This window comes from Euprymna scolopes, chromosome 8 (assembly GCF_053919585.1).
Source record: "Euprymna scolopes isolate OS-2025 chromosome 8, ASM5391958v1, whole genome shotgun sequence".
NCBI classification, from domain to species: domain Eukaryota; kingdom Metazoa; phylum Mollusca; class Cephalopoda; order Sepiida; family Sepiolidae; genus Euprymna; species Euprymna scolopes.
This window is the reverse complement of record NC_136489.1, coordinates 141,246,958-141,274,158: the sequence shown is the minus strand read 5'-3', so window position 1 is coordinate 141,274,158 and position 27,201 is coordinate 141,246,958. Positions and strand designations below refer to the sequence as shown.

Here is a 27,201-nt window from a genome sequence, read left to right as displayed (position 1 = left end):
GCCAGACGAAACGGTCAGCGATAAGTTTAACGGTTGCCCGTTTGCTGGGGTGTGATAATCCATGAAAGTGGTTGAAGATTTGTTTCCTTAGTGCCGGTGGTACGTAGGGCCTGGGATTGCTCAACTTTGTGTCGCAGTACAAGGTCTTACTGCTGAACGGTGCCGGAAATTCCTTTAGTTGCAGAGATGTGTTTTCTAAGGCCTCAGGGAGGGTTGTGTCGGATTCCTGAGCTGTCGCTATCATCTCTTGGCTGAGTGGGCCGTCTTCAATAGAGTTGACGTCAGAGCGGGACAGGGCGTCGGCAACAGCATTGTCTCTTCCTTTCACGTATTGGATGTCGGACGTGAACTGCGAAATGTAGTCCAAATGCCTGATTTCGCGTGTCGAATACTTGTCAGAGTTGTTTGACAGGGAGGTTGTTAACGGTTTGTGATCTGTAAGAACCGTGAAATGTCTTCCTTCCAATAGGTGCCGGAAGTGCTTGATGGCAAGGTATATTGCCAGGAGTTCTTTTGAGAAGGTGCTGTACCTCGACTGTGCCGACGATAATTTAGCTGAGAAGAATGCGATTGGACTTCGCTGATTATCGATTTCTTGTTCTACCACGGCCCCGACTCCAGTGTCTGAAGCGTCTGTCGTGAGGAATATCCGCGTTCGGACGTCCTGGTCAAGGTGTGCTAATTTCGTGAAGTTAGCCAGTGATGCTTTTGCTGTGTGGAAGGACTTCAGCTGGTCGCCTTCCAGAGAGATGGGTTTGTTTTTTCTCTGTATGATATTCGTCAGAGGGGTGAGGAGACTTGAGCATCCTGGGATGAATCTTCGGTAAAAATTTATCATTCCCAGGAAACGTCGCAGCTGCTTGATTGATGTGGGTACCGGAAAATTCTGGATAGCTTCTACTTTCTCTGGCAGAGGGGTGATTCCACGAGCGTCGGTGTGATGGCCTAAAAAGTCAATGTGTTGTGCTCCGAATTCGCATTTGTCTGGGTTGATCCGGAGGTCGTAATGTGCTAGGCGGCGGAACACTTCATCCAGATGTTTCTCGTGTAGGTCAGCATCTCTGCTAGCCACCAGGATGTCGTCAATGTAAGCATAGACGTAAGGTAGTCCACGCAAGACTTCGTCTATGAGTCTCTGAAATGTTTGGGCTGCGTTGCGTAATCCGAAAGGCATTTTGGTAAACTCAAAGAGTCCAAAGGGAGTTGTCACTGCTGTCTTTGGGATGTCCTCTGAGGCCACTGGGACCTGATAGTAGGCCTTAGTCAGGTCTATTTTCGAAAAAATTCTGGCTCCCTGTAGGCCGGCGGCGAAGTCATGGATGTGAGGAACGGGGTACCGGTCGGGGACCGTGGATGAATTTAGTTTCCGATAGTCCACGCATATACGGAACTCGCCGTTCGGTTTGGGTACCAGGTGCAGTGGTGAAGCATATGGGCTGTCCGATGGGCGGATGGTGTTGTCCGCCAACATCTCTTCAAATGCTTTCTTGGCGTAAGCTAGTTTGTGTGGAGGTAGTCTTCTGGGTCGGGAAAATGCTGGTTGTCCGGTCGTCTTAATGTGGTGTTGCGTCTGGTGTTCCCCTGCATCGGTAGATTTAATGGGCTGAGTTAGGTCCTTGTACCGGTGCAGGATGGTTGCGTACCGTGGATCGTGTTGTGTTGCCACGCTGATTCCCGTCGTGTTGAGGCTTGAAGGGGTTCCTATGATTTTTATCGAGGTCACGCCGTCAGACAGGGTCCTTGTCCTCATGTGGACGGACAGGTTGTAATAGGCCAGGAAATCGGCACCGAGTAATGGTGTTTTCACATCGGCCAATGTAAATGACCATTTGAAATCCCGCCTGAGGTTGAGGTTGAGGGTTAGTTCCTTGTTGCCGAAGGTTTGTATGGTTGATCCATTTGCCGCTCGAAGTTGAAAGGAGGTGGGTTTCAGGGTGGGTCTGTTGGTGGGTGGTATAACACTGATAGCGGCGCCGGTGTCCACTAAGAATTTGAGACTGTTATTACGGTCCCACACATAGAAAAGACGACTGTGTGGATGTGTCCCGACAGGAGTAGTCGTCGCTGTCTGTCGGTTTATTCGTTTCCCTGGGCCTTATTGTAATTGCAAGGAGGTTGGCATTTTTGGGCCCGGTCACCGAAGGATTGGTGGTACCAACATGTGCCTGGGAGGTTCCTTTGTCCTCGGCTTGGGGAGCGAGTACGGCTTCGGTTCCGGGTGTGGGGTATTGGGCTACGTTGTCTCTGGCGTAGGGAGAGTTTGAGCTCTCTCAGCTCTGCTCGCAGTCGAGTAAGTTCGTCTTCCAATCGTCGTGAGCGGTGCCCGGGGTCACTCTCGACATGATGTATCCGTTGGTGTGCCTGTGAGTATACTTTGTCGGCCGAGTCTGCCACTATTTCCAGGGGCGTCTCTACGGGTACTAGTGCCAGGACCTGGGTAATGTTTTGCGGAAGCCGATCCAACCAAAGACCGCGGAGAATGGGCTCTGCCATGCTGTTGTTGCCGAGTCGGCTCTTCATCAGTCGCAGGAGCTGGGATGGGGTTCTGTCCCCGAGAGTCACATTCGAAAATAGGTCTCTGATGAGATCCTCGTCTGAACGGCCGGTTCGCTTGAGGATTGCTTCCTTAAGGCAGGTATATGGGAGTTGCTCTGGAGTGTTGAGGAGGATGTCCTCTACTTCTTCTACCATAGATGGAGGTAGTGCCTGCACCACTGAGGCGTATTTCGAGTCCTGGCGAACGACCCTCCGGGCTGCAAAAATTGCTTCGAGCTGGATGAACCAACTCCTGGGGTTCACTGGATTGTAAGGCGGTAACTGGACCAGCGGGGCAGAAAAGTTAATCTCCGGCTCTGTGCTTTCTGCCATCTTCTCTGCCTGTCTATTTTTCCAAGCCTGTGTCTGTATTATCACGTCGGGGTCACCACTTGTTGCGGGGAGGCCTGAAGGTGGTTAGCCAACTGACCGTGCAACTAAATATATATCAGACACAAGGACAAGGAATGAAACAACAGGACAAAGAAGAAATGACAAACTCTGGTGGTTTAGTTTAAAGACGAAGATTCGCCTTTTATTTAAACAAACGAAAGGGTGGCAAATGCAAATTTGTTCACTGGGCGATGCTGGTCCGGGATCCGTCGCCGGTGTATTCGGTAAGGGGGATGCTTGTCGGTTCGCCGTAAGCTGGAATGACGTCGGAGGAATCGGCGTGGTAACTGATGCGGGTGATTGTTTGACTTGGGTCCGACTGAGATGTTACTGATACGTTAGCCTCAGGCTATGAGAGGAACGGACGGACAATTGGCAACACTGAGTTTTCAGCATCCACTAGGTACGGACGGGCGCTCGGATCGGACTGACACTGAAGGAAGAAGTCAGTGTATGAGAGGTACAGACGAACGAATTAGCAAACACTGAGGGTTCAGTGTTCATCAAGTACGGACGGACGCTCGGATCGGACTGACACTGAAGGAAGAAGTCAGTGTATGAGAGGTACAGACGAACGAATTAGCAACACTGAGGGTTCAGTGTTCATCAAGTACGGACGGACGCTCGGATCGGACTGACACTGAAGGAAGAAGTCAGTGTATGAGAGGTACGGACGGCGAATTGGCAACACTGAGGGTTCAGTGTTCATCAGGTACGGACAGGCGCTCAGATCGGACGGACACTGAGTACGGTGTCAGTGTATGAGAGGTACGGACGGCGAATTGGCAACACTGAGGGTTCAGTGTTCATCAAGTACGGACGGACGCTCGGATCGGACTGACACTGAAGGAAGAAGTCAGTGTATGAAAGGTACAGACGAACGAATTAGCAACACTGAGGGTTCAGTGTTCATCAAGCACGGACGGACGCTCGGATCGGACTGACACTGAAGGAAGAAGTCAGTGTATGAGAGGTACAGACGAACGAATTAGCAACACTGAGGGTTCAGTGTTCATCAAGTACGGACGGACGCTCGGATCGGACTGACACTGAAGGAAGAAGTCAGTGTATGAAAGGTACAGACGACATGGAGGAGCCACTGTAGTGGTAGTGGACTTCTACGGCGTGGAGACCGGAGCCACTGTAGTGGTAGTGGACTGGACTGCTACAGTGGTGAGACTGGAGTCACAGTGATTGCGCGAGCGTCGAACGGTTAGGGAACCGTGAGCAAGTGCGGAGCTTTGCATGAGAACCAAGCCAACGAGCGGCGAAAATATCGCCGAAAATATTCAGAGGGCTGCTAGATACCGGGGACGGGCAGGAAATTGTTTCTATTTATAAACAACAGTTAATATTAATTCCCGGATGTGTTCTTTACGAGCAGTCGATGCTGAAGGATTTCGTTGTTTGTATTTCAAAGTTTTTTTCAGGAAATTAAAGTTTGTTGTTTTTGTTATTGTTGTAGAAAAGATGTTTTTTTTAAATTTCTTTTCTACAACGGAGCCCTGAAATCACGTGACAGCCGCCGACATTGCTGCTGCTGATGATTTTGGTAGAGTCTATTAATTGCTGTTCGTTTGTAATGCTGTCGTTGTTGTTGTTGTTGTTGTTTACTTGCTACTGCTGATTTTGGTAGAGTCTATTAATTGCTGGTCGTTTGTAATGCCGTCGTTGTTGTTGTTGTTGTTTACTTGCTACTGCTGATTTTGGTAGAGTCTATTAATTGCTGGTCGTTTGTAATGCCGTCGTTGTTGTTGTTGTTGTTTACTTGCTACTGCTGATTTTTGGTAGAGTCTATTAATTGCTGGTCGTTTGTAATGCCGTCGTTGTTGTTGTTGTTGTTTGTTAGCGGCCAAGCCGCGACAGTACTCTCCTAAGCCGGGAATGGGGCAACGGACTTATACTAAGTAGATATTAATAAGTATTTCTCACCTTTTTTTTTTTTTCCGCAATGGAGAGTAGATAATGCATGTGGATGTGTTATCGGCAGCTCCAGTAACTCTCACTTCTCCTTTTTTTGTCCTTCAGTCCTCATTTCCAATGAATGATTTTTCTGACAAAGGGTGAAGAAAAAGCTGCTTTCCAGGTCGGTAGTACTTTGTAAAGAGTAGCCTGAGATGTCGGAAAATTTCTGTTTCTATGTCTATCCTTGTGTCATGTCACTAGTAAGGGTGCTGGAGGTAAATGTTTCATCTGGGCTGATGTTACCCGCCTGATAGTCAGGGACCCGAACCTTGGATTAACCACCAAGGAGGCTGTCCTATCAGCAGGTGCAAAGTACCGGGGCTGCTGTAATGCCATTTGGTGAACGGATTCTGGACTATACAGTAGTTTCTGGTAGGGCCTCTCGATGCCATACTAGTGGGTAATTGTTACGGCTTTACCTTATCATGTGCCACAAAACAACAAAAAAAAAATTTGTCTTTTTCTCTCTTATTTTCTCTCCTGCTCCACAAACCCCAAAAGCTCAACAATCATGACAAATCTCCAAAAAAGAAACACAAGTAAACCTAGAACCCCATCCTCCAGCGTAGACCCCTATTACCAGGTCTCCTTCTCCAACATCAGGGGTCTACGTTCCAACCTTCCAGAGGTTGAAGCACAATTACAGGAGACGAAACCGGACTTATTCTTTCTAAATGAAACTGACATAGGGCCAAGCACTTCTCTAGACGAATTCATAATTAAAGGATACTCCAACTTAACATCTAAATCTGACCCCCAAGATTGCCATGGGCATGGAATATGTGCCTACATCAAAGAGTGCTTTCCGTGTGGTAGGGATATCTCCAGAGAAGACTCTAATTTACCTTATATGTGCTTCCGAGTTGCACTAGCTTACACCACTGCATTTATATTTGCCCTCTATCGCCCCCACAACAGTGGAGTTACTATCTTTAAGAGTATATCTGAGAAAATTGACCACATCCTGTCTGCTCATCCTTCAGCTAACATTCACATTTGCGGTGACTTCAATGTCCGTAATGTGGAATGGCTGACCCACTCAAATAAAACCGATGACGAGGGGGGGTTTTGTCATGATTTTACCATTGCCTATGACCTAACCCAGATTGTTCACGAACCCACCCGTGTGCCCGATACACCCAGTCAATATGCAAGCCTTCTAGACCTTTTCCTCACAACTTCCCCTGAGCTGTGTTCATGTTCTGTTCTATCTCCTCTGGGATCCTCTGACCACTCCGTTGTATCAGTTAAGATAAAAATGAAATGTAATAAGTCTTCAGACATACCTCTCCACCGTACTGTATATCGATACTCTATGGCTGACTGGGATAGCTTCCGTACATTCATATCTAATCTACCTCTGCATTCCATGTTTAAAAAGGATGTGTCCTCTATAGTATCAGACCTGACCGTAGGCATAGACTGATTCATACCATCCAAAAAATTCCAACAAAAACCTAACAGCCAGCCATTGTTCTCCCCTGAATGTGCTGCTGCCATCGCACACAGAAATCACTTTTTCCATAGCTACCAATGTAATAGATGTACTGAGACTAAAGCTACTTTCAGGACTGCCAGCAACCACTGTAAAAGAGTAATAAAACATGCAAGAGAGCTATATGCTGTTAAATCCAAAGTAGCTGAGCAGTGGCTTGGTTCACACCAGTTCTGGCAAATAGCAAACAGGATCTTGAACAAAAGCATGCGTTCTATCCCAACTATCATCAATGGACCTGAGGTCATCTCGTCAGCATCAGACAAGGCCAGAATATTTGCCAAGAACTTTGCAGCTAATTCTACCCTATGTGACAATGACCATCAACTCCCTGTATTTCTTCCTATAACAGACAACACGCTATGCAACATACAAATATCTGTGCGTGAGGTCGCCAAGCTAATCAAAAACCTTGATTCCAGTAAAGCAACTGGCCCTGACAGCATTCCAGTTATAGTGCTGAAAAAGCTCCAACCAGAACTTGCCCCCATACTTACAAAACACTTTAAGCGTTGCCTTAAGGAGAAGTGCTTTCCAACACCCTGGAAAACCTCATCAGTATGCCCTGTATTTAAGAATTCAGGTGAAAAGTCATCTCCCACTCAGTACAGACCAATAAGTCTCCTGTGTGTCATGAGTAAGTTGTTGGAATCCATATAAAATAAAGAAGTAGTCAACCACCTCAATGGAAACAACCTTCTTAACGACATGCAATATGGTTTCCGCTCTGCAAGATCTACCGCAGATGTACTAACAGTTATATCACATAGGATTAGTGAATCTCTTGACAAAGGTTTCCTTTCCAGGGCAATTGCTCTTGACATATCGAAGGCCTTCGATAAGGTATGGCATAAGGGCCTACTTCACAAGATTCCCAGCTACGGTATTACTGGAAATGTTTTCTCAATCATTAAATCATTTCTCTCTGATAGGTTCACAAGAGTAGTGGTTGATGGGCAGAAATCAGAGGCCCACAGCATTAATGCTGGAGTCCCCCAGGGGTCCATCCTGGGCCCAACTCTCTTCCTGATCTACATCAATGATCTCCCAAAACACATACTTTAATCATTCGTTGACATCTATGCTGATGACACGATCATCTATGGCAACACATCAAAGGCCGTAAATGACAAAGTTCTCTCTAATTCTCTCTCCTCTGATCTCGAACGTGTGGTACAATGGGGAAAGAGGTGGCTGGTTACTTTTAATGCATCCAAAACCAAGCTTCTATCTTTACATCATCAACGCTCTGATCCCCATCTAGCATCAATTGAAATGGATGGCTCTCGTCTTGAGGAGGCTCTGTTTTGACAAGCTTCTGGGCTTGACCTTTACTCCTGATCTGAAATGGAACACGTACATCAAATCTGTTGCCAGGGACGCTGGAAAAATGGTGGGATCCTTCTACCGCTCCAGAAGATATCTCACTACTGATGCAATTTTCTATCTGTATAAAAGCCAAGTACATCCAAGGATGGAGTACTGCTGCTACATCTGGGCAGGAGCTGCTAAAAACAGCCTATCCTGTCTTGACAGAGTACAAAATAGACTTCGTGGTTTAGTGAGGGATGCCCTTTTCTCTTCCCTGCAACCTCTCTCCCACAGAAGAGACGTTGCTAGCCTGTCTTTATTTTATCATTATTTCCATGGCAGGTGCTCGTCTGAACTCCAATCTCTCGTCCCCCCTCGCCAATCTTTCACGAGAAACACCCGTTTGGCTGAAACTACTGTCAATAATTTTCCCCACTCTTTATCTGTGCCTAAATCCAAACGTAGATTCCATGAGCAAAGCTTCTTTCTTAGAACTGCACGCTAGTGGAACTCTTTGCCGCTTGCCTGTTTCCCAACTGACTACAACTTGGACGTCTTCAAGTCCAACATAAACAAACTCCTGACAAACCACCCCCTTAAGTAAGACACTCTATCAAAACCCCCAATACTAATGATTACTACAATACTATCTCATTGATTACTGTACACACAATAACCCTTATCCCTGAGTGGCCTTTGGGCCTTGATAAGTGGTGACCCCTATGTAAAAAAAAAAAAATAAAAAAATGCTTTGGTAAGCTGATCTATATTCTCTCCAAACTCTATAACTCTTTGCAGAATCTTGCTTAGCTGAAAAATTCACTATGATACTAGTTTTCCAAAACTCTAAGTACTAACCTGTAGTAATAATTTTATTACTCTCGCTCTTTGCTAAAATTGGTAAATTCCTAATAAATATAGTGATAGTTCAGCACTTAGGAAATATTAAGCTTTTATCTAACTCACAGTATGGACTTAAACCATCTCATTTTACTGCTAATGTTCTAATGATGTGAATGTATACACCACACATTGAATAAGGCAAGTGATATCTCCAAAACAAAGCCTGGCATGTAAGTTTCTTAGATAAGTCAATTTGTACAATATTAATGGAAGAATGTTTTATATGATCAGATCTTTCTCGGCTAAAAGGAAGGTTCAAGTCATTCTTGATGGCTATACATTTAAATTGCATCATATGAATACTAGTGTGTCCCAAGGATTGATACTTTGACCTATATAATTTCTAATTTTCATAAACGACCTCGCCAATACACTCCTGTCTGAGATGAGTGTATTTGCTGATGACACCATGCTCTATTTTTAACATGAAGGCACATTGAATGTCAACTCATGAAGCAATGACTGAATTGTTAAAAAACAACATCCAGTTTGAAATAGAATGAGGCCAAAAATGGATTTAATGCTATTAAGATGAATTCCTCTCCATAGACAACTATAAGAAAGCACCGATTGTCATGACTGATAACACCATTTATAAGAGTCCAATGCTCAAACTCTTTAGCCTAATATTCTCTGGCTGGCAATATTCTTTGGAATAAATGCATAGAATGTTTCCAAATCTGCTGCAAAGAAGGTATGCTACCTCTATTAGACTACAAAACCGGTATCTTGTATCTCTATAAAGCCACCATTTGCCCTCGCTTTGAGTATTGTTGACACATCTAGACTGATGCACTAACCACTAGCCTCTCTCTCTGACTGCATACAAAAAAGAATTTCTAACTTGTTCTGTGCTCTCTACCAAGATTCAGCCTCTCACATCACTGTAGAGTTGCATTCCTGTGTCTGATTGAAAGTACTTCCATGAATCATGCTTTGATGAACTTTTATACCCCTAATATAAATACTTCCAACCCACTGTTGCTTTGATGAACATTTATACCCCTAATATATATACTTCCAACCCACTGGACTAACAATGCTTATAACTTTTTCAGTGCGACAAAAATGTAAAGAATTGATTGACTTTATTCAAGATGATGATAAACTTAGAGATGAAAGGAAAAAGGCCAAGAAGACAAAGGACAAATACATTGGAATGGCAAGTGACAATCATGGACATAAATATAGTAAGTCAAATATTTTGTTTCATTATCAATTTTAATTTCCCATTTTTGTAAGTTTTCACAGTTTTAGAAAAATGTAACTATATTTCTAAATTATGCTGAAAGCATTTTATGGTCATCCTCATCTTTTTTCAATTAGTTGTTTTAAATTTTAATATTTGTCTCTGGTTTCTTGTCTAACATATCCATGTGATTATGCTAAGTTGTAATAGTGAATATATACAGAATATTTTTTTTGCTCTGGAGTATAATTAAAGTATATGTATATCTATATAAAATTTATGCGTTCATTAACTTTTAAGTTAGAATCTAGAAGATTATATATTCTTATAACAATTTGGAGAATTTGGAAAAAGGAAATAAAAATTTTCAGTAATTTTCTGTTTTTTAAAACTCAATTATGTCTGACTTTAAATGAGTAAATTGCAGATTTTTACATTTTAATATCTATTTAATTCATGGTTTAAATAAAATAAAGGTTTCATTTTTTTTGCCAATATTTGTGACAAACTTTGTTTTAAGCAGTAACAGAAAATTGATTAAAAATCAAATAAATTGCATTCACTTTTGTATTAATAGTAGAATTAGACAAATGGAATAAAAAATGGATGGAAGATGGTTTTACTTTGCTAAAGATTTCCATATAAAATACTGGCAAAGAAAAAGGTAAATTAGCTAGTCAGAATTAAATAGTGATTTAGAAACTTAATTACTATCAATGACAAACTCTGAAAATCTGGCAATTTTATATATTAAATTAAACATAAAATACTATTAAAAACATTGCCTTGTATCTTCCTTGTATAAATACCTTTTTTTCTTTTTTTTAATATTAGAATTAGTATTTCGAATATAATTTTGTGTATTTTTCTTATGAAGTTTTGATGTTTTATGATTTTCAGATGTTTTCCGGTATATATTTATATTTTTTTTGTATTCTTTGTATTTTTTGTTTCTTTGTATTTTTTTTTTTTTTTTTACAAGCTGTAAAAGTATACTAAACTCCTTTTTTAAATTGTATTTATATTATGTCCGCAAGCCACGTGATGCAGTGGTTAGAGTACTTGGAAAAATCAATTGTAAAAAGTGATATTCTTCTGAAGGTTGAAGGTTCAATCCTCAATATAGGCGACCAAAAAATACAATTGTGAATTACTTAGGACCTCTATTCAGTCCTGGATGACGGAACAAGAGTCTGCTACCCCTGTGAAGTAAATAAAGAGTTCCGCTCAAAATTCTGTCCAACTTCCCGAGTTCAACAAGATACACCTGAAGGTCGGAGGTTACCTCGACAGATATGTGAAAATCACACTCAAGATGAGAACAGTAGTCTGATGTATCCCAATAATACATATATATTATGTCTAGTAATGCAATGGGGCCAAATGATGAATCCCCCTATTTTAAAATATTTTCAAATAATAGGATTAAGAATAAAATTAAATATCTTCTATTATTTTGTTGCAGGTTAAATTTTGCATCCTTGTAATTCTCAAATTTTAAATATTAGCATTAGCTGGTGGAACTTTTGCACAGTAAACTGACTTAAACATGCATATGGAAACATGCATATGGATACATTCTTCAATTAATGGGAAAATTTGCTACAAATCATTTAGTTTAAAAAAAATTCAGTGAGCTGGAAAATTCACAATATTCTGTTCAACAACTGAATATATTGAGTCAAAGTTCATGGACTGATTAGAAAAATAGCAAAATTAAGAAATCTTGCTAAAATTTTTAATGATGGGCCATAGTTTAATGTGCTTGAAAACATAATTGCAATCTCTACAAAATTTCTTTTTGCAAGCCATATTTCTTTTTGCAAGCCATATTTCTTTTTGCAAGCCATATTTCTTTTTGCAAGCCATATTTCTTTTTGCAAGCCATATTTCTTTTTGCAAGCTATATCTCTTTCTGCAAGCCATATTTTGTTAATACTTTCTATGAATTATGCCATGGTGGTCATCTTGGATTTTCTAATTACCATATTGGATTTTTGATGGTATGTTGATTGTTTGCTAAAACTTAACACTGATTATTCATCAGAAATAGCTGCTGCTAAATCGTTTACTCACTTAAAAAACTTTGTTTACATGAAAAAAAAATTTTTTTTTTTTTTGCTTAAAATTCAACTTAATGTGGTTCTTTTAGAAAAGTGGATCCTTCGAGAAATACTAGTTTTCCAATATACTCAACTTTAAAACTTTAATTTTAGTCAGAAATGACTTTCTAGCAACAAATAAAAAAACATAAGATTCTATTTTTAAAAGTCTTCACATGAGAAAAACTAAAAACAAAAGAAAATAATTTAGAGTGGAAGATCAGTTTCACATATAAATTTAATGTAAATTAATCTCAGTCATTCTTTCCTTTTTTCAGTCATTCTGTCCTTTTTGAGCAGGTAGACCTCCAAAAACATTGATATTTTTTCAAACTGAAAAGTTAGTATAAAAATAATTTACCCTTCCACTAACTCTAAGTTCGAATGACAAGCCCACCTCTTAAAAGTGCCTCTCCTTGAACGCACTGTACTACTAACTTTACATCAGAGTAACAAGTGCCTCCCAAAAAACTTTTAATCCTACCTTTAACCCTAGGTAGGAGTGACAGGCTTTTCCACCTAATAAAAAAAATCACTAAACTTAAGTCTGAGTAGAATCCCTACCTAACACTGTTTTAAAACCACACAATCGTAAAAAGAAAAGAAAATGGGCCCTTCCCCCATAATTTATTTCCTATAGAAAAAAAAAAAAAAAAATTAACTGCCCTAAAAAAGTAGAATGGCCCAGAAATGGTGGCTTATTTTACATTAAGTTTATGTGAAATTAATTTCCCACTCTAAATTCCAGAATAATTAATTTATTTTATTTTAGTTTTATTTATTTATTGTTTATTTTTTGTTGTTTTTTATTTTTTTTGTTTTCGTTTATTTTTTGTTATATTTTTCTTTTTGTTCGTACAGTAGAACCCCCAGATACGGTGGCCATGGGATAAGTTTTTTTTCTTCAGGTTACGATGTGTAATACGATGTTTTTCCGGCACCTGGTTACGGTATTTGCCCCGCCTTATGGTGTTATTTATAATGTTATTTGATTATGTGCATTTGTATTGTATACTTTACTGTATTTTGTTACTAATTTTTAAGGCCGTATCCTGGGGTTTTACTGTATTTGTTTGTTTTTTTTTTTGCATTTTTCTTTTGTTATTTGGTCATTTTTTTTTTTTTTCTTTTTTCATATTAGTAGCCCTTTTTTTTTTCTTAAGCTTTTCATACTGTTCACACACACAAAAAAGTTGGAATCTCAAATTTTTGGGAGGTGGAGGAATTATTTATCAGAAAGTGTTAATTTACAATAATACCAAGTGTTAATTTACAATAATACCAAGTGTTAATTTACAATAATACCTTGTAATACATTCAAAACATGGCAAACGGCATGGCAACAAAAACAAGTCTCTAAAGCAAAACATCCATCTGTTTTCTTTTTTTCTTTTTTTTGTTTTTTTTTTTTTGTTTTTTGTTTTTTTTTTGTTTTTTTTTTTGTTTTTTACAGACTATCCTAAATTTGCATAATTGCCTTCACCTTGTATCTGAATAGTTATAAGTTTGCATATGCTATTTGCTTACTGCCTCCCTGTTATCTGTCCTAGTGCACCCTCTCTCCCCTTAGCTTTTTTACCTTAAAGATTATTTAGTGTTTAGTAATATTTTCAATATCTTATCTTCAAATAAAAACAAAAGTTGAATTTTACCAGAAGGATCAAAAGTTTTGTTTCTATATGAAGATTTCTAAGATCATATATTTTACTGCAGTTTTCAACGTATTCAAACGCCAAAATAGTTTCGGAATTTTTTATGATGGTTCATATATAGTGTAGAAATGAAAAGGAGTTCTTTTAATAGTAATGATCCATCCATAGCCCTTGAGCTCCTGGAGGGGCACAGGCCATCTGCAACATTTTGGTAGATGTTTTTGTAGCGAGGAGTTCTTTTTACAGGGTTAGGGTGCTGGCCCCACTCCCAACCTTCCCAGAAGGTATATACAGCACCCAGCCTTCTCAAATGGTCACTCATCTGGTACTGGCCAGGCTCAACGTTGCTTAACTTCGGTGATCTGGCGAGAACCGGTGTGTCAACATGATTGTGCTGTACTTAATAGTAACGAAACTGCAATTAAATGGTAAACAGCAAAATAAAAGAAATACAATAAGCAAAAGTTCAGCTAGAATTCATCACTGTCAACTTTCTCTCTCAACTTCCAGCACGTGTTCTCCCAACTGCCTCTGCCAACAGGCATTTTATTAGAAAACTGACCCCATTCCATTTGCATACGTGTGCAGTGGAATTCCACGATACTACACCTTATAAATCCATGGCTGCCATCTTTAATTTCACGTTCTCTCAGATCCCATCTGAAGGTAAGTTGTATAGCCGCATAATATACACACACACGCGGGCGCTTTCTTCTTTGATTATTACATTCAACTCTACAGAAACATTTTAGAACTTTTCAATACAAGAAAAATCCCCCAAAATTACAATACAAAATTTATTTCATCAAACTCTTTCTGTTATTTTTAGCAAAGTCTTCAAGCAGATAGTTTTAAAACCTAATTTGTGTTTTTTTTTTTGTATAACTGTTTTATTTTCTTTTATTGAAATGGCATGATTCTATCCAATGAGGCTGGAAACCTAATGATGATGATTTTACTAACATTAGTTAACCACTTATTTTTTTTACTGTATCTTTAAAACTGGTGTCTTTTTATTTCCAGGTGATCGTTATGATGAGGATGCTCGTTCTAATCAGGGTTCAACTACTTCATCCCAAAGTGGCAGGTTAGATGATATTGATGAATGGGATAGAGGCAAGAAGTCAGTTGCAAGTGAAGCAATAGATAAAGTAAAGGATTTTTGGTACCGAGCACATGGCAAGAAAAATATAGATGATGTAATAGACTATAGGTAAGACATTATTCTCCTTGTGCAATAACACTAATCATAATGCCAGGCTTTTAGATTTTTGAGGATAGCAAAATATTTGTTATCTCTAACATTAAAGACTTTTTCAATAAAAAAGTATTTAAATAATTTTTTTTTAATTATGCATTTTTTATAGATCTTAGTTCAGTGGCTTTACAGTAAATCAATATAACTAGCTAAATTTTCATTAGTGATGTTAGGAACCGTGATGATTTATTTGTATATTTTTAATCCAATCCCTTCATTAAGATTTTTAGTACACTTTATTGACAAATTTTCATTTAAATTTACAAAATTATATCCCAAATTGCTTTGATAGTTATCATATAATTCTTTGAAAAACTCTTCCAGCTTGTATAATCTTAACATATTTTAAACACCTGCTATATGATCATTACTTCTTTTTCAATACAAGTGTTTCTAATACTTCTAGTATCTGATCTAGCTTATTCTTGATTTTATTTTTTTGATTTTGATTCAACATTTTTCACAATTACATGGACAACAGTTATCAACAGTTTTTAAAAGTTTATTTCTTAAATGATTCAATAACTAGCTGATATGATAACAAGCTTAGCCGATCAAAAAGAAATGTCAAAGAGTATATCATGTACATGTAAATAGATTTTTTTTTATATTTAATTTGTAAAATTGCCAGATTTTCAGTTTGTCATCGATAGCAATTAAGTTTCTAAATCACTATTTAATTTTGACAGCCAATTTGCCCTTTTTCCTCCCAGTTTTTATATACTTTAGTTTCTTTCAAATAGCACTTAGTCATGTTAAGTTTTTTTTTTTTTACCATAGAGCTATTTTTGATTAATCACCTTCACAGCTTAACCTGCTTACACTCTTCATAACAATTAAAAACTGCTATTTCAATTTGTTGTCAGAATATGCTTTTATGTCCTCAGTAAAAAAAAAAAAATACTGAAAGATGATGTTCACTATGCAAACTTAAAATATTGCAAAAGAAACATTCTGTACATTAGCTTCCTTACAAACAATGCCATATTTTTAGATGAACCTATGCCTGATGATTTCAGCAATGTTCTAGATGCCTTTGTATCATTTTATAATATAACCCTAACACCCTCTCTGTCCGAGGGCCGGGCCGCATCCGTCACTATCCTGGTTCACGGGAGCATACTTGTGATGTACTTCTGGCCGTGTTCGTCGCTCCCAGCTCACAGGACCATAGATGCAACTCAGCAGGGCTACATTCTTACTTGTCTAGTGGTGGACCCCTCAAGAGTGACCAGACTCTCACTGGTCACTGGAAAATATCTTTCTGCTGCTCAGGGCACGCGAAATGTGCATGACCCTAAGTCCGTGTGGCAACATTGTCGATTTCGGCCGTCACTCTGGCTTCATGCTGGATCCAGTCTATCTCTTTCATCATCTGCCGTCAGGGCATACCTGAAATAAACTGCATCTCATTCAGGCCGGCAATCGAGAAACAAGGAAAAACTCTGGGACATTTTTATATAACGAAACAAATCGTTTTACACTTGTTTATAGTCGAGTTCTTTGATTCAAGCTTCATGATGCAGGTTGTATAACTTAAGTTTCTCTAATTAGTTTCCCAGCTAAGAACAAGAGCTTTCCAACTTAGCTCTTATGAGGGTTTCTCCCCCACCCCACCCCAAGCGGGGCGAGAGCGATGTGGACGTCTCGATGCCAGTCAGTAAAAAGACTCTAACTCTAAAAAGCCAATAGTTTTTATCAAATCAGAAATTCCTCCCTCTACCTTTTTAGAGTTATTCTTTCTTTTCTCTTCCCTTTCTCTCTTTCTCTTCATTCTCTATTAATTTGTACTCCCTTTTTCTTTTGAATTTCCTCCCTCTCTCGGTTTCCCTAATTTCTACTCCTCCTCTCGGCTTTATTTATACCAATTTTTAACCCTCATTGCACTGAGGTGTTAACTTATCATGTAATTAGGAGTTATTAGTCACCCCGGTCGAACAATGCCTGGCAGCGACCACTCACCCCATTCTTCATCTCGCTCAACAGAGATTTTAAAAACCTTTCCGTTGTTGATATATGTGTAGTCATTTGTCTTTCTCTTAAAAATCCCACCCCGGCACTGATGTGATAAGCGATAACTATTTATTTCCCATTGAAATATTTTATTTCTTCTGGACATTTTTCATAAACATCTGTTTTTCCTTGACCAAGTGTCAGCATGGCCCCCCCCCCAACCATACCTCATCCTCTCCCATCTTCTCTTCCTCTATTTGAAAAGCAAGATCATCTGGTGTCACCAGGGATCTCATCATATCCGCCCCTTTCTTTCACGTCAATTAGTCATAATTGGCATATATGCGACCTGCACCAGAAGCCTGACCCGAAACTAGTAATTCTACAATCAGTCAATAAAAAGCAACTGACAAAAATTGTCCATTTAGCATGCGAAAATGTTCTGGTCCAATGGTTCTGGTTGTACTGCTGTATATATTATAATGTAGTATGTATGCGTGCATAAGTACCTGTATGTAGTTCATAATTCTTATCATCAGAGAAAATGGCACTTATTCAATAACTAAACATGCACCCATGATATTATAACCTTCCACAGCTCATGAGTCATGGATTTTTATATTCGCCTACACATGCATTTTTTCAATTGATAAACTTTTTTTCACTTTACTATTGAGGTGACTAAATCATGTACATGCAAAACAGTTTCTTGTTTTCCCTTTATTTTCAGTTCTTCTCTACAACTGGCATGCAAAACATGTTCCCTTTTTCATTTTTTTTTTTTTCATGTTCGGTACTTCTCTATGACTTAATCTATGTGCATGCAACTGAGAAAAGATAACTATGTTCAGTTCACTATTAAAGGAGGGCTCATACACCCTTTAAACTACTTGCTCATTTTCTCTTTCTCACAAATCATAAACAATCAGAAAAATATTTGCACTTTTGATATTTGTTTTTTTTTTTCATTCTTTTTCTTTTTTAATAATGGCTCAGGGATTGACTTTGGAATCCCTGCTGGTTTTGTCGATGGTCGCAGCTCATGCACGCTATCAGAGTTTTGGTAGAGGGCACTCTACTCCGCTCAGGTGCGCTGTCAGTGGTTTGTAGTTACCTAATTTCTTCCTACATTTAAAACTGGGGAATTCTTTCATTATTGACTCCCACATTTTTATCCAGCTATCTGCTAATTAAAAAAACAATCTCCAGATTTCTCTCACACCTCATTGAGTAAAAGAAAGGTCAGATCCTTTCCACATATCCATTTTTCTGATATTTCTCTTCTTTTCCAAATTTAGTTAGTCCTCAACTAAACTATTTCCTTTCAGTCAGAATTCCCAAATACAATTACAGAATTCCCAATACAATTAATTCTCTATCCTACGAGATCGACAGAAGTTTCCAGGCACACTACACACATGCACATTTTCCAGTGCATTGAGCCAGTGATTGTAATAAGATCTTTCATCTCATAATTCACACGGACTCAGAGATCTCTATTCATTTCTGGTGTGATTTACCCTCTTTCAAACACTGTATCTCTGCATGACTAATTTATTGCTCCTCTTCAAATCACTATCTTAAAAAAAAAATCTCACTTAATTCTCACATGATTATCTGAAGCCAACAAAATGAAAACAAGGTAAATGTGGTATTCTGGTGACTGAAATAACTCTAACCAAACGTGGCACAGTCAAGTCACATTTACGCCTCTATTTATTTATCTCTACTTGCTCAATGGCAATCCATTCTTCAGCTATACAAAAATTTATATTTACGATCAATACTGTCAGTTTTAAATCTGAGCGACATGTTGAGCACATAAGAATTATTAGCTCTACTCCAGTAGAGTGCTCGATTACAAAAATATCTAAAAACCAAGAATGCAATATCTTTACTCATAACATCATAAACCTCGAAGTTTTTTTTTCTTGTCTTCAGACGCATCTCTCTCAATCCTTTACACAAAGGGAAAGAACTGACGTCCTCAGCTCATGCACACCTCTTGGCATAGAGGCACATTTCCCAATGATATTTCATACTTTCACAATTTCAAAGCCTTCTCAACGACTGCATATTTAATTTTTTCAAAACAGAATACTATCAGCACCGTTAGTTTCTTTAAGACATTCTACTTGACAGTTTAAATGCTTCAAAACTATTTACCATGCGATTGATTTCATTTTTTTTTTTTTTTTTTTTTGTAAATTCCCAGGCTAAATGATTTTTTCTTTGACAGCCTTAATGTTTTAATGTCACTTCCAACCAATTTACCACCTCACACACTGTGAAAACTCTGACCAAATAATTTTCTATTCAACAGTTTAAATGCCTTAACATCACTTCCAACAATATATTATTCACATTTCATGAAAGTTTTCACACTAAATGATTTTCTATTCAAAGCAGGTGAGAATGCTACACAACAATTACAAATATTATCAGTCCTCATCTAAAAATTTTTTTTTTTTTTTTTTCAAAAAAAAAATTAGTACATTTCCATACAAATATTAAAATAACGAAACAGTTCCCTTTATTTATTTATTTTTTCTTCAATCAAATCACGGTTCTATCAATTTTCATTTGTTTTATCCTAAAAAGATTTAAGATTCAATTCCATGATACACATGTTTTAGTTTCTCTTCTGTCTATCCCCATTGGTTTCTATCTACTAGCACATCTGAGAGAGCAACCTGTGCCACAGCCTGTCAATACCACGTGCGCACACGACAGCACCAATAGTTGCAACCCAATCCATTATCAGATTGCTACCCGGTTAATTACTTCTGGTCTACCTGGTTCATTGCTCTTAGGCTGACAGGAACCTTGCTTCCCCCAATCTCAGTTTTTTTTTCCTTTAATTTTTATAAAATTCTCCAACCAAACAGTCTAAATGTCTCACCACTAATCTTAGGCAAATCATTACTTCATCTTTAATTTATTCTTATGAGAGCTTCTATTCATTACAAAATCAGAACGGCATCGATACCACCGGTTTCTATTTCTCTAAGGATCGGTATACTTCTCTCAATCCCTCTTTGGTTTCCCTTTTCACAACCATTCTTCAGGTTATCTCGGCATGAGCGTCTTTTCTCTCTCTCTCACTTATTGATCATTCTATCTCCTGGTGCATTATTCTCAAAAGTTTCCCCGTTCATCAGTGGTGCACAGTGTCTGTCACTGCAGACCGGCGGAGAGATCACATCTCTATGATATTCGTATTCTCACATGCCTTTTCCATGGCATCTCACGCAAACACACCCAGTGTCTCGTTAAATCTTTGACCACTCAGTTCTTCATGCCTTTACGACCAGTACGCCTTGTACATTTCTCCGTCTCTACCTTTATAGCTCATACACAGTGCACTCTGCACTTTTTCACATCCCTCCTGCAGGGATCACATCACACCCAGCCAATTCTTTCTTCTTGCTTCCTCGATGCATTTTTTTCTTCTAAAACTGCCAACTGTCGCTCTCTTTCTGTCTTAGTTCTTTTCTTTCTTTTTTCTTTCAACCATTATATGACCGTCGTTCTATTATAATTTATTTATTTATTTTTCCTTTACTCTTCCTTTTTTTTTTCAAAAACTATTTTTCTTTTAAAAATTTCAAAGCGAATCTAACCCTTCGGACTGCTACCCGTGATAAGTCATATACACTCTTATGCTCATCAATTCGCCCGCACCTCGCTCCTGCTCCAAGCTGGTCTTGGGGCTTGCTGCTTTTTGCTTTTCGCCCCTCCATCTCTCCTCGTGTCTACTAAATCTGTTTACTGCTATGTCTTGCCTCTCTCTCATCAGTGACAACATATGCGCGTCCGTTCTTATACGAATACATATTTCACTTTCACTTTTTCCTTTTGGGGTGGAAGAAAACAATCAACAATACTTTGCATATTAAGACAAAACTTTCGTCACGGGAGACTTAATTAAGAAAAACCACACTGACAACGCACCTAAAAAAAAAATTTCAGCGAAGCAATAGGAACCAATAAAAATCTGCCCTTACCTCTCTTGTCATCTGCTTCATTTCTTTCCATCTCTCCTTTTCTCTGTCTCTCGTAGTTCTTGCTCTTTGCTGCAGTTTTTTTTTTTTTTTCATGCATTCTGACGGCTGGCTATTATGTTTTTAGCTATACCCTCAAAGTTCAATTTCAATCTCTTTTCTTTCCGATAAATTCAAGGTCAGTCTTTCTTTTCTTTTCAATCGTTCTTTTTCCCCCGATTTTTTTTTTTTTAAACATTTTTCTGTGCCATTTTCCTTTTTCCTTATTTTTTCCAATGTTTTTCTTTTTCAAGAAAACTGAGTTCCAGACGCTTCAAAAATATTTTCGTGGTTACTCATTCGTGCACATCTCATAGAGATGTGATATCTTGGCTCACGGCACCAAAATATAACCCTCATTGCACTGAGGTGTTAACTTATGTAATTAGGAGTTATTAGTCACCCCGGTCGAACAATGCCTGGTGGCGACCCCTCACCCCATTCTTCATCTCGCTCAACAGAGATTTTAAAAACAACCTTTCCGTTGTTGATATATGTGTAGTCGTTTGTCTTTCTCTTAAAAACCCCACCCCGGCACTGATGTGATAAGCGATAACTATTTATTTCCCATTGAAATATTTTATTTCTTCTGGACATTTTTCATAAACATCTGTTTTTCCTTGATCAAGTGTCAGCATGGCCCCCCTAACCATACCTCATCCTCTCCCATCTTCTCTTCCTCTATTTGAAAAGCAAGATCATCTGGTGTCGCCAGGGATCTCGTCATAATAGGAAAAACTTGCATATGTTTTTTTTTTAACAAATATTTTTTTTATGGGATTCCCCAATAAGTATCATTTCAGTAGCTTTCTGGAGGGCCCCTTAGTTTTATTTTGTACCCCATAGTTACAATATTGTAATAAAAAACACTCAGCAGATTTTAGCAGTACTTGCAAGGCCCCTTAGTTTCATTTTCAACATAAATTACTTAAAGTGTTGTAATTTGACAGCATATCAATCTTTTATTAGTTGTTTTGAAGTTTGTTAATCATCTCTTGCATTGTTTTCTTTGCATATATCAACTACCTTTCCAAGTTATTTAATGTCAAAACATGCTATTTCTTTTATGGCATATCATCTCCTTTTTGGTTATTTAATGCTGAAAAGCCGTTCGAATTTGTTTTATAGCATATCTATCATTTTAGGTTCAGAATAATTCTAAAACATATCTATTTAAATTATATTTCATTTATTGATTTGTTCTGCTTCATGGCATATCAATGTGGTAGTTTTTGGGTCTTTATGCCAAAACACAATAAAATGTAAATGATTGTTTGGTTTACTTAGTCTGGCACATCAATCATTTCCTGGTTATTTAATGCAAAACATAATACTTTTTTTTATACAAAGGCGTCACCAATTATCAAGGCCTAGTCATTCAAAGATAAGGGTGAATGAGTGAGTGTATAGACAACAGCGTAGTAATCATTGATGGCAGAAATTGGATATAATTTGATTATTTAAGGGGACGGCTCAACAAAAACTTGTTTACATTAGATTTGAAGATAACTATATTGTAGTTAGCCAGAAAGCAGGCTAGCAGAGCAGTTCCACAGGCCGTTCTACAAAAGAAGCTTTGTTCATGTAATCTGTATTTAGATTTAGGCATAGATAGTGGAGGAAATTGTTGATAGTGGTTGTAGATAGTCGAGTGATTTTTGTGAAATTTTGGCAATATTATTTTTTATGAGGTTCCCCAGTAAGTATCATTTTAGTAGCTTCCTGGAAGGCTCCTTAGTTTTATTTTATGTCCTCATGGTTTAAATATTGTAATAAAAAAAAAACATACAATGAATTTTAGCAGTACTTGCTAGGCCTTCTTAGGGCATAGATTAGAGCTCAGACAAGCACTTGCCATGAAAATAATGTTAGATTAGAAACAGACTTGCAACTTTCCTTCTGTGGGAAGAGAAAAGGTCATCACCTACTAGGTTTCGACAGTATAGGTTACTTTGAGCAACTCCTGCCCAGATGTGGTAAGGAGATCTTATACAGGTAGAGGATTGCATCGGCAGTGAGATATCTGCCGGAACAGTACAATGAGACAACCATTTTTCTGCCGATCTTGGTAACAGATTTGATGTATGCGTCCATTTCAGATCAGGAATGAAGATCTGTCCCAGAAGCTTGTTAATACATAGAGCAATTCATTTCAATTAGTGCTAGATGCGGATTAGTGTTGATGATAAAAAAGAGAGGCTTGTTTTTAGGTGCATTAAAATCAACCAGCCACCTTTTCCTCATTGCACCACATGATCAAGAGAAAGAATCGGAAAGATCTTGGTCATTTTGAAGTGTTGCCATAGATGGTAGTGTCATCTGTATAAATGCTTATGGATGATGTAAGAATATGATTTGGGAGATCATTGATGAAGATCAGAAACAAAGTTGAGCCCAAGATGGAATTTGAAGGAACCTCAACATTCATACTATAAGCTTCTGATTTCTGCCAATCAAAGTCCAATGTGATATTACAGTTAGCACATCAACAGAACAGAAACCATATTGCATGTCATTGAGTAGGTTATTTTTGCTGAGGTGGTTGACCACTTCTCTATTTATCACAGATTCTAGCAACTTATTATACGCAGGAGACTAATTGGCCTGTACTGAGAGACAGATAAATTTCCAAGGTATTGAGAAGCTTTTCTCTTTTAGGCAATGTTCAAACAGCTTTGTAAGTATGAGAGCTAGTTTCAGTTTAAGCTTTTTGAGCACTATGATTGAAATGCTGTCAGGGCTCAACTGGAATTAAGGTTTTTGAAAAGTTTGGCAACATTATGCACAGATATTTGTATGTCGCATAGCAAGTTTGTAGTCACCGGAAGAAATAGGGAGGTGGGTAGGCAACCCTGGTCCCAAAGAGTAGAATTTGCTGCAAAGTTCTTAGCAAAGAGTTTTGCTCTGTCAGATGCTGATAAAATTACCTCCAGTTGATCGATGATGGTTGGGATGGGACATGCCTCTGTTCATGACCTTTTGTGTTATTCCCCAAAACTCATGGGAACCAAGCCACTGCTCACTTTAAACTGAACATATGACGTGTTTTTATTATTCCTTTACAGTGGTTGCTGGTTGTTTGATATATCCCCCTTTTTAGTTAGTTATTTTTTTAAATGCTTAAATTCACTGCCAGTTTGTTTTCTAGTATATCAATCCTTTTCTTTTTCAAATTATCAATTATTGGAAGCAATACATGACATGAAAATAAAACTCTGAAGACTTCCAACTTTGCTGTTCAATTAGGTGAGGTTACACATAAATGGTGACTACTAAAACACCTTCAATAAATACACACTATTAGTTTACTTTCGTGTAAGACATTTCTATCATTAATCATTATTAAATAAAAAAAAATTCTATTTTTTCCACCCCATTATGATTTATTATTTTGTTTAACTATTTTCTTTTAAGTCTGTTCTTATGCTTGATCTTTTTAATTGTTAAATCATTATTATTGTAGTAAGTTAACAAAAGCATTAAGTTACTTTCTAGTTTTTTTTCATTAATTATTTGGAAACTTTAAAAAAAAATCATCATTGGAATTTACAACATTTAAAACAATTTTTCCTTCAATTAATACTGATATTCTATCAGTTTCTAAACATTTGCACAAACAACAGCAACACTAATGTTGCTGTTTTGAACATATTAAGATATTTATTTTTAGAATGCTTTTTAAAAAAGTTCTCATCCATTATCGACAATCTAACTTTTCAACCGATCTTAACCTGCTTATACCTTGTACGTGACATTTTTCAGTAACTAGACTGGATTTAAGGTGGCCACACTAACCCAATTTTTTGGTTGTGCTGGTTTTAAAATAAATAGAAAATAACAAACAAAAAATAAGTAACATGATTTCTATTGAAACTTATTTAATTTTAATTAAAAGAAAAACAAAAATTCAAAAGGAAAGTTGTCTCATTTCTGCAGTCAAAGTAAGTAAACATTTCATTATTTCATGGATTTTAAAGACTAAAATTTGTTCATTTATTTTTTAAAAAAAATGCATTTCAAAATGGAAGCTATTCAATTTATTTTGAAAATATAAATTGAAAAAGAAAAATTATGTATGCAAAATTATGTTTGGAGCAAGAGAGAATTAAATACTGCAAAAACAGAATTATGAATTTAGAGAATAAACAATAATTAAACAACTTAGTTGAACAATAAATTTTTAACAAAAAAATAATTTTTAACCATGGGAAGGAATAATTTTTAATGTCCAGTTTAAATGATCATTGTTAATGTCAAATAAAAAATAAATTACAGCTTTTAACTGGCTACCAGCAAACTAGCTCCCTAGTATGGTTGACATTTTCTTTAAATTTTATTTTCAAATTATCAATTATTTAAATATCAATCTACTTATGTCTTCATTTTATTTTATTTTTTTTACCTGTAGAATTGCTTATCTTCTAAATCTCCTTTAAATTCATCAATCTTCCCTCGTACACAATTAGCATTTTAGTACATGGGACTATTTTTGAGATTCTGTCAATTTCCTTGAAACAGATAATTTAATTTTTGTTCTTCCCTGAATTTTGTTAATGTATTGGATTTATTTATTTTTAAATTGAGAAAAGGAATGAAATTGAATTGGTTTAAACAAATGTTAACTCTGGATATTTTGACAGGCCTATGTTCAAAAACATTTTTGTAGGGGTTGATTGTGGAAATGCAGCAATTTTTTAACAATAATTGATGATATTTTTTAATTACTCATGTTCATTTCTTTTAATACAGTTGCACATTAATACAGTTTTAATAGCTATAATAAAATCCTTGTATAGTTTAATACTAAATATATTTGCATGAACAACTGTAATAAAAAATTTTGAAGGTTCAGCTTCTAAATTCCATTTACTACTTCATTAGTATATGGATAGTATGTAGATTTGTATTTTGATTATTTGAACTATTGCTCTCATCTTGAATATTATTTTTCAGGTGCATCTTGTTGAACTTTGGAGCAGTAGTTTGAAATTATCAAACTTGATTAATACAAATTATCAAACTTGATTAATACAAATTATCAAACTTGATTAATACAAATTATCAAACTTGATTAATACAAATTATCAATCCTCATCTCAGAAATTCTGAAACCAACTACCTGGATATCAAAAATAATTTTTTTCCAAAATAGAAATATTCGATTGGTGTATCTTTAGGATCTTGACAGTACTCTAAACTGCATATTTATTTAATAATTGCCAAATGGGTAAACAAGAATCTTTGATTGCATGCATGTCTCCTTTAAATAAAATATAAACAATAATTTAATTAATGCTTATTTTATTCACAGATAAATGTTGAATCCGTTTGACTGAGTAAAATGAAGTTGTTACTTCAATATTGTATTTTGTATGCAAATATCAAAATGCAGTTATTAATATTTCTTTTTTTTTCGTATGTAATAAGAATTATTCAAAGAGCTTGTTCATCTAAATTCTCTTAGTCATACCTTGGTCATTATATTCTCTTGGTCATTATATTCTCTAGCCACTTTAATCTTCGTTGTATCCTTCAGAAAAAGCATGATTCAAAAAGTAGAAAAGAATAAAATGTGTAATAAAAAAATTCTATGAAAAATGTCCAATTAAAAAATGTTAGAAATCTAAGCAATGAAAAGTAAGGTTAATTTAAGTCATTGTTTGAAAAATAAGATTTTTCAAACAATGACTTAAATTAAGATCTTTTTATTGTAGCATTTTTTTTTTTATCATTTGGATTTTTAAAATAAAGTTCCTTGATCGTTAATAAATATTTCAAAGAACTATATAGTGCTAAAAAATACAATCAGCAAGATTGTTTTTAAATGTATTCATTTTTCAATTCTTTTATATCCGGTTGACAAGAAAGTTCTTGTGGTTTTTTACTTTTAAATTCAAATGAACAGATAAATTTATTGATCAAAATAAGCACAATCAGAATCAACGCACTTTTGCCAATGCAAAACAAGTGTATTTATGGCCACAATGTAAAAAGTTTGTGTTCTGGTGACAATGAAAGTTGCTGAAGGTGTTTTGAATATTGCTTACGTTTTTGGAGCACTTCTCACGCAGAAAGTTGTCAAGATGCTTGGAAAAGTGATAGTCGGTAGGTAAGAGGCTTGGAGAGTATGGCAGATGAGATAGTTTTGTAGCCCAATTCATTCAACTTCTGCAGGGTCGGTTTAGCAATGTGGGCATTGTTATGGAAGAGAATTGGGCCTTTTCTGTTGACTAATGCTGGGTGTTTTTGTTGAAGTTTCTGATGCATTTCACCCATTTGTTGACAGTACTTTTTCATTAATGGTTTTGCCTGCATTCAAAAAACTAATGGATGAAACCGGTTGCAGACCACCAAACAGTCAGCATGACCTTATTTAGGTGCAACTCTGGCTTCAGGAAGTGA

The 27,201-nt window shown here is 36.9% G+C and overlaps 1 protein-coding gene across 7 annotated transcripts in view; it reads left to right on the top strand.

Annotated features, from left to right (window-relative positions):
- LOC145283792 (clathrin interactor 1-like) overlaps positions 1 to 27,201 on the top strand; it is a 546,043-nt gene that overhangs the window by 171,364 nt on the left and 347,478 nt on the right. For 6 of the 7 annotated variants that reach the window (XM_080132873.1, XM_080132871.1, XM_080132868.1 and 3 more), the window contains exons 4-5: positions 9,661 to 9,792; positions 14,569 to 14,758. In XM_080132873.1, the coding sequence (XP_079988999.1) occupies positions 9,661 to 9,792; positions 14,569 to 14,758 (322 nt within the window). The remainder of the gene's footprint in view (positions 1 to 9,660; positions 9,793 to 14,568; positions 14,759 to 27,201) is intronic. The other variant, XM_080132872.1, reaches the window with a different exon arrangement.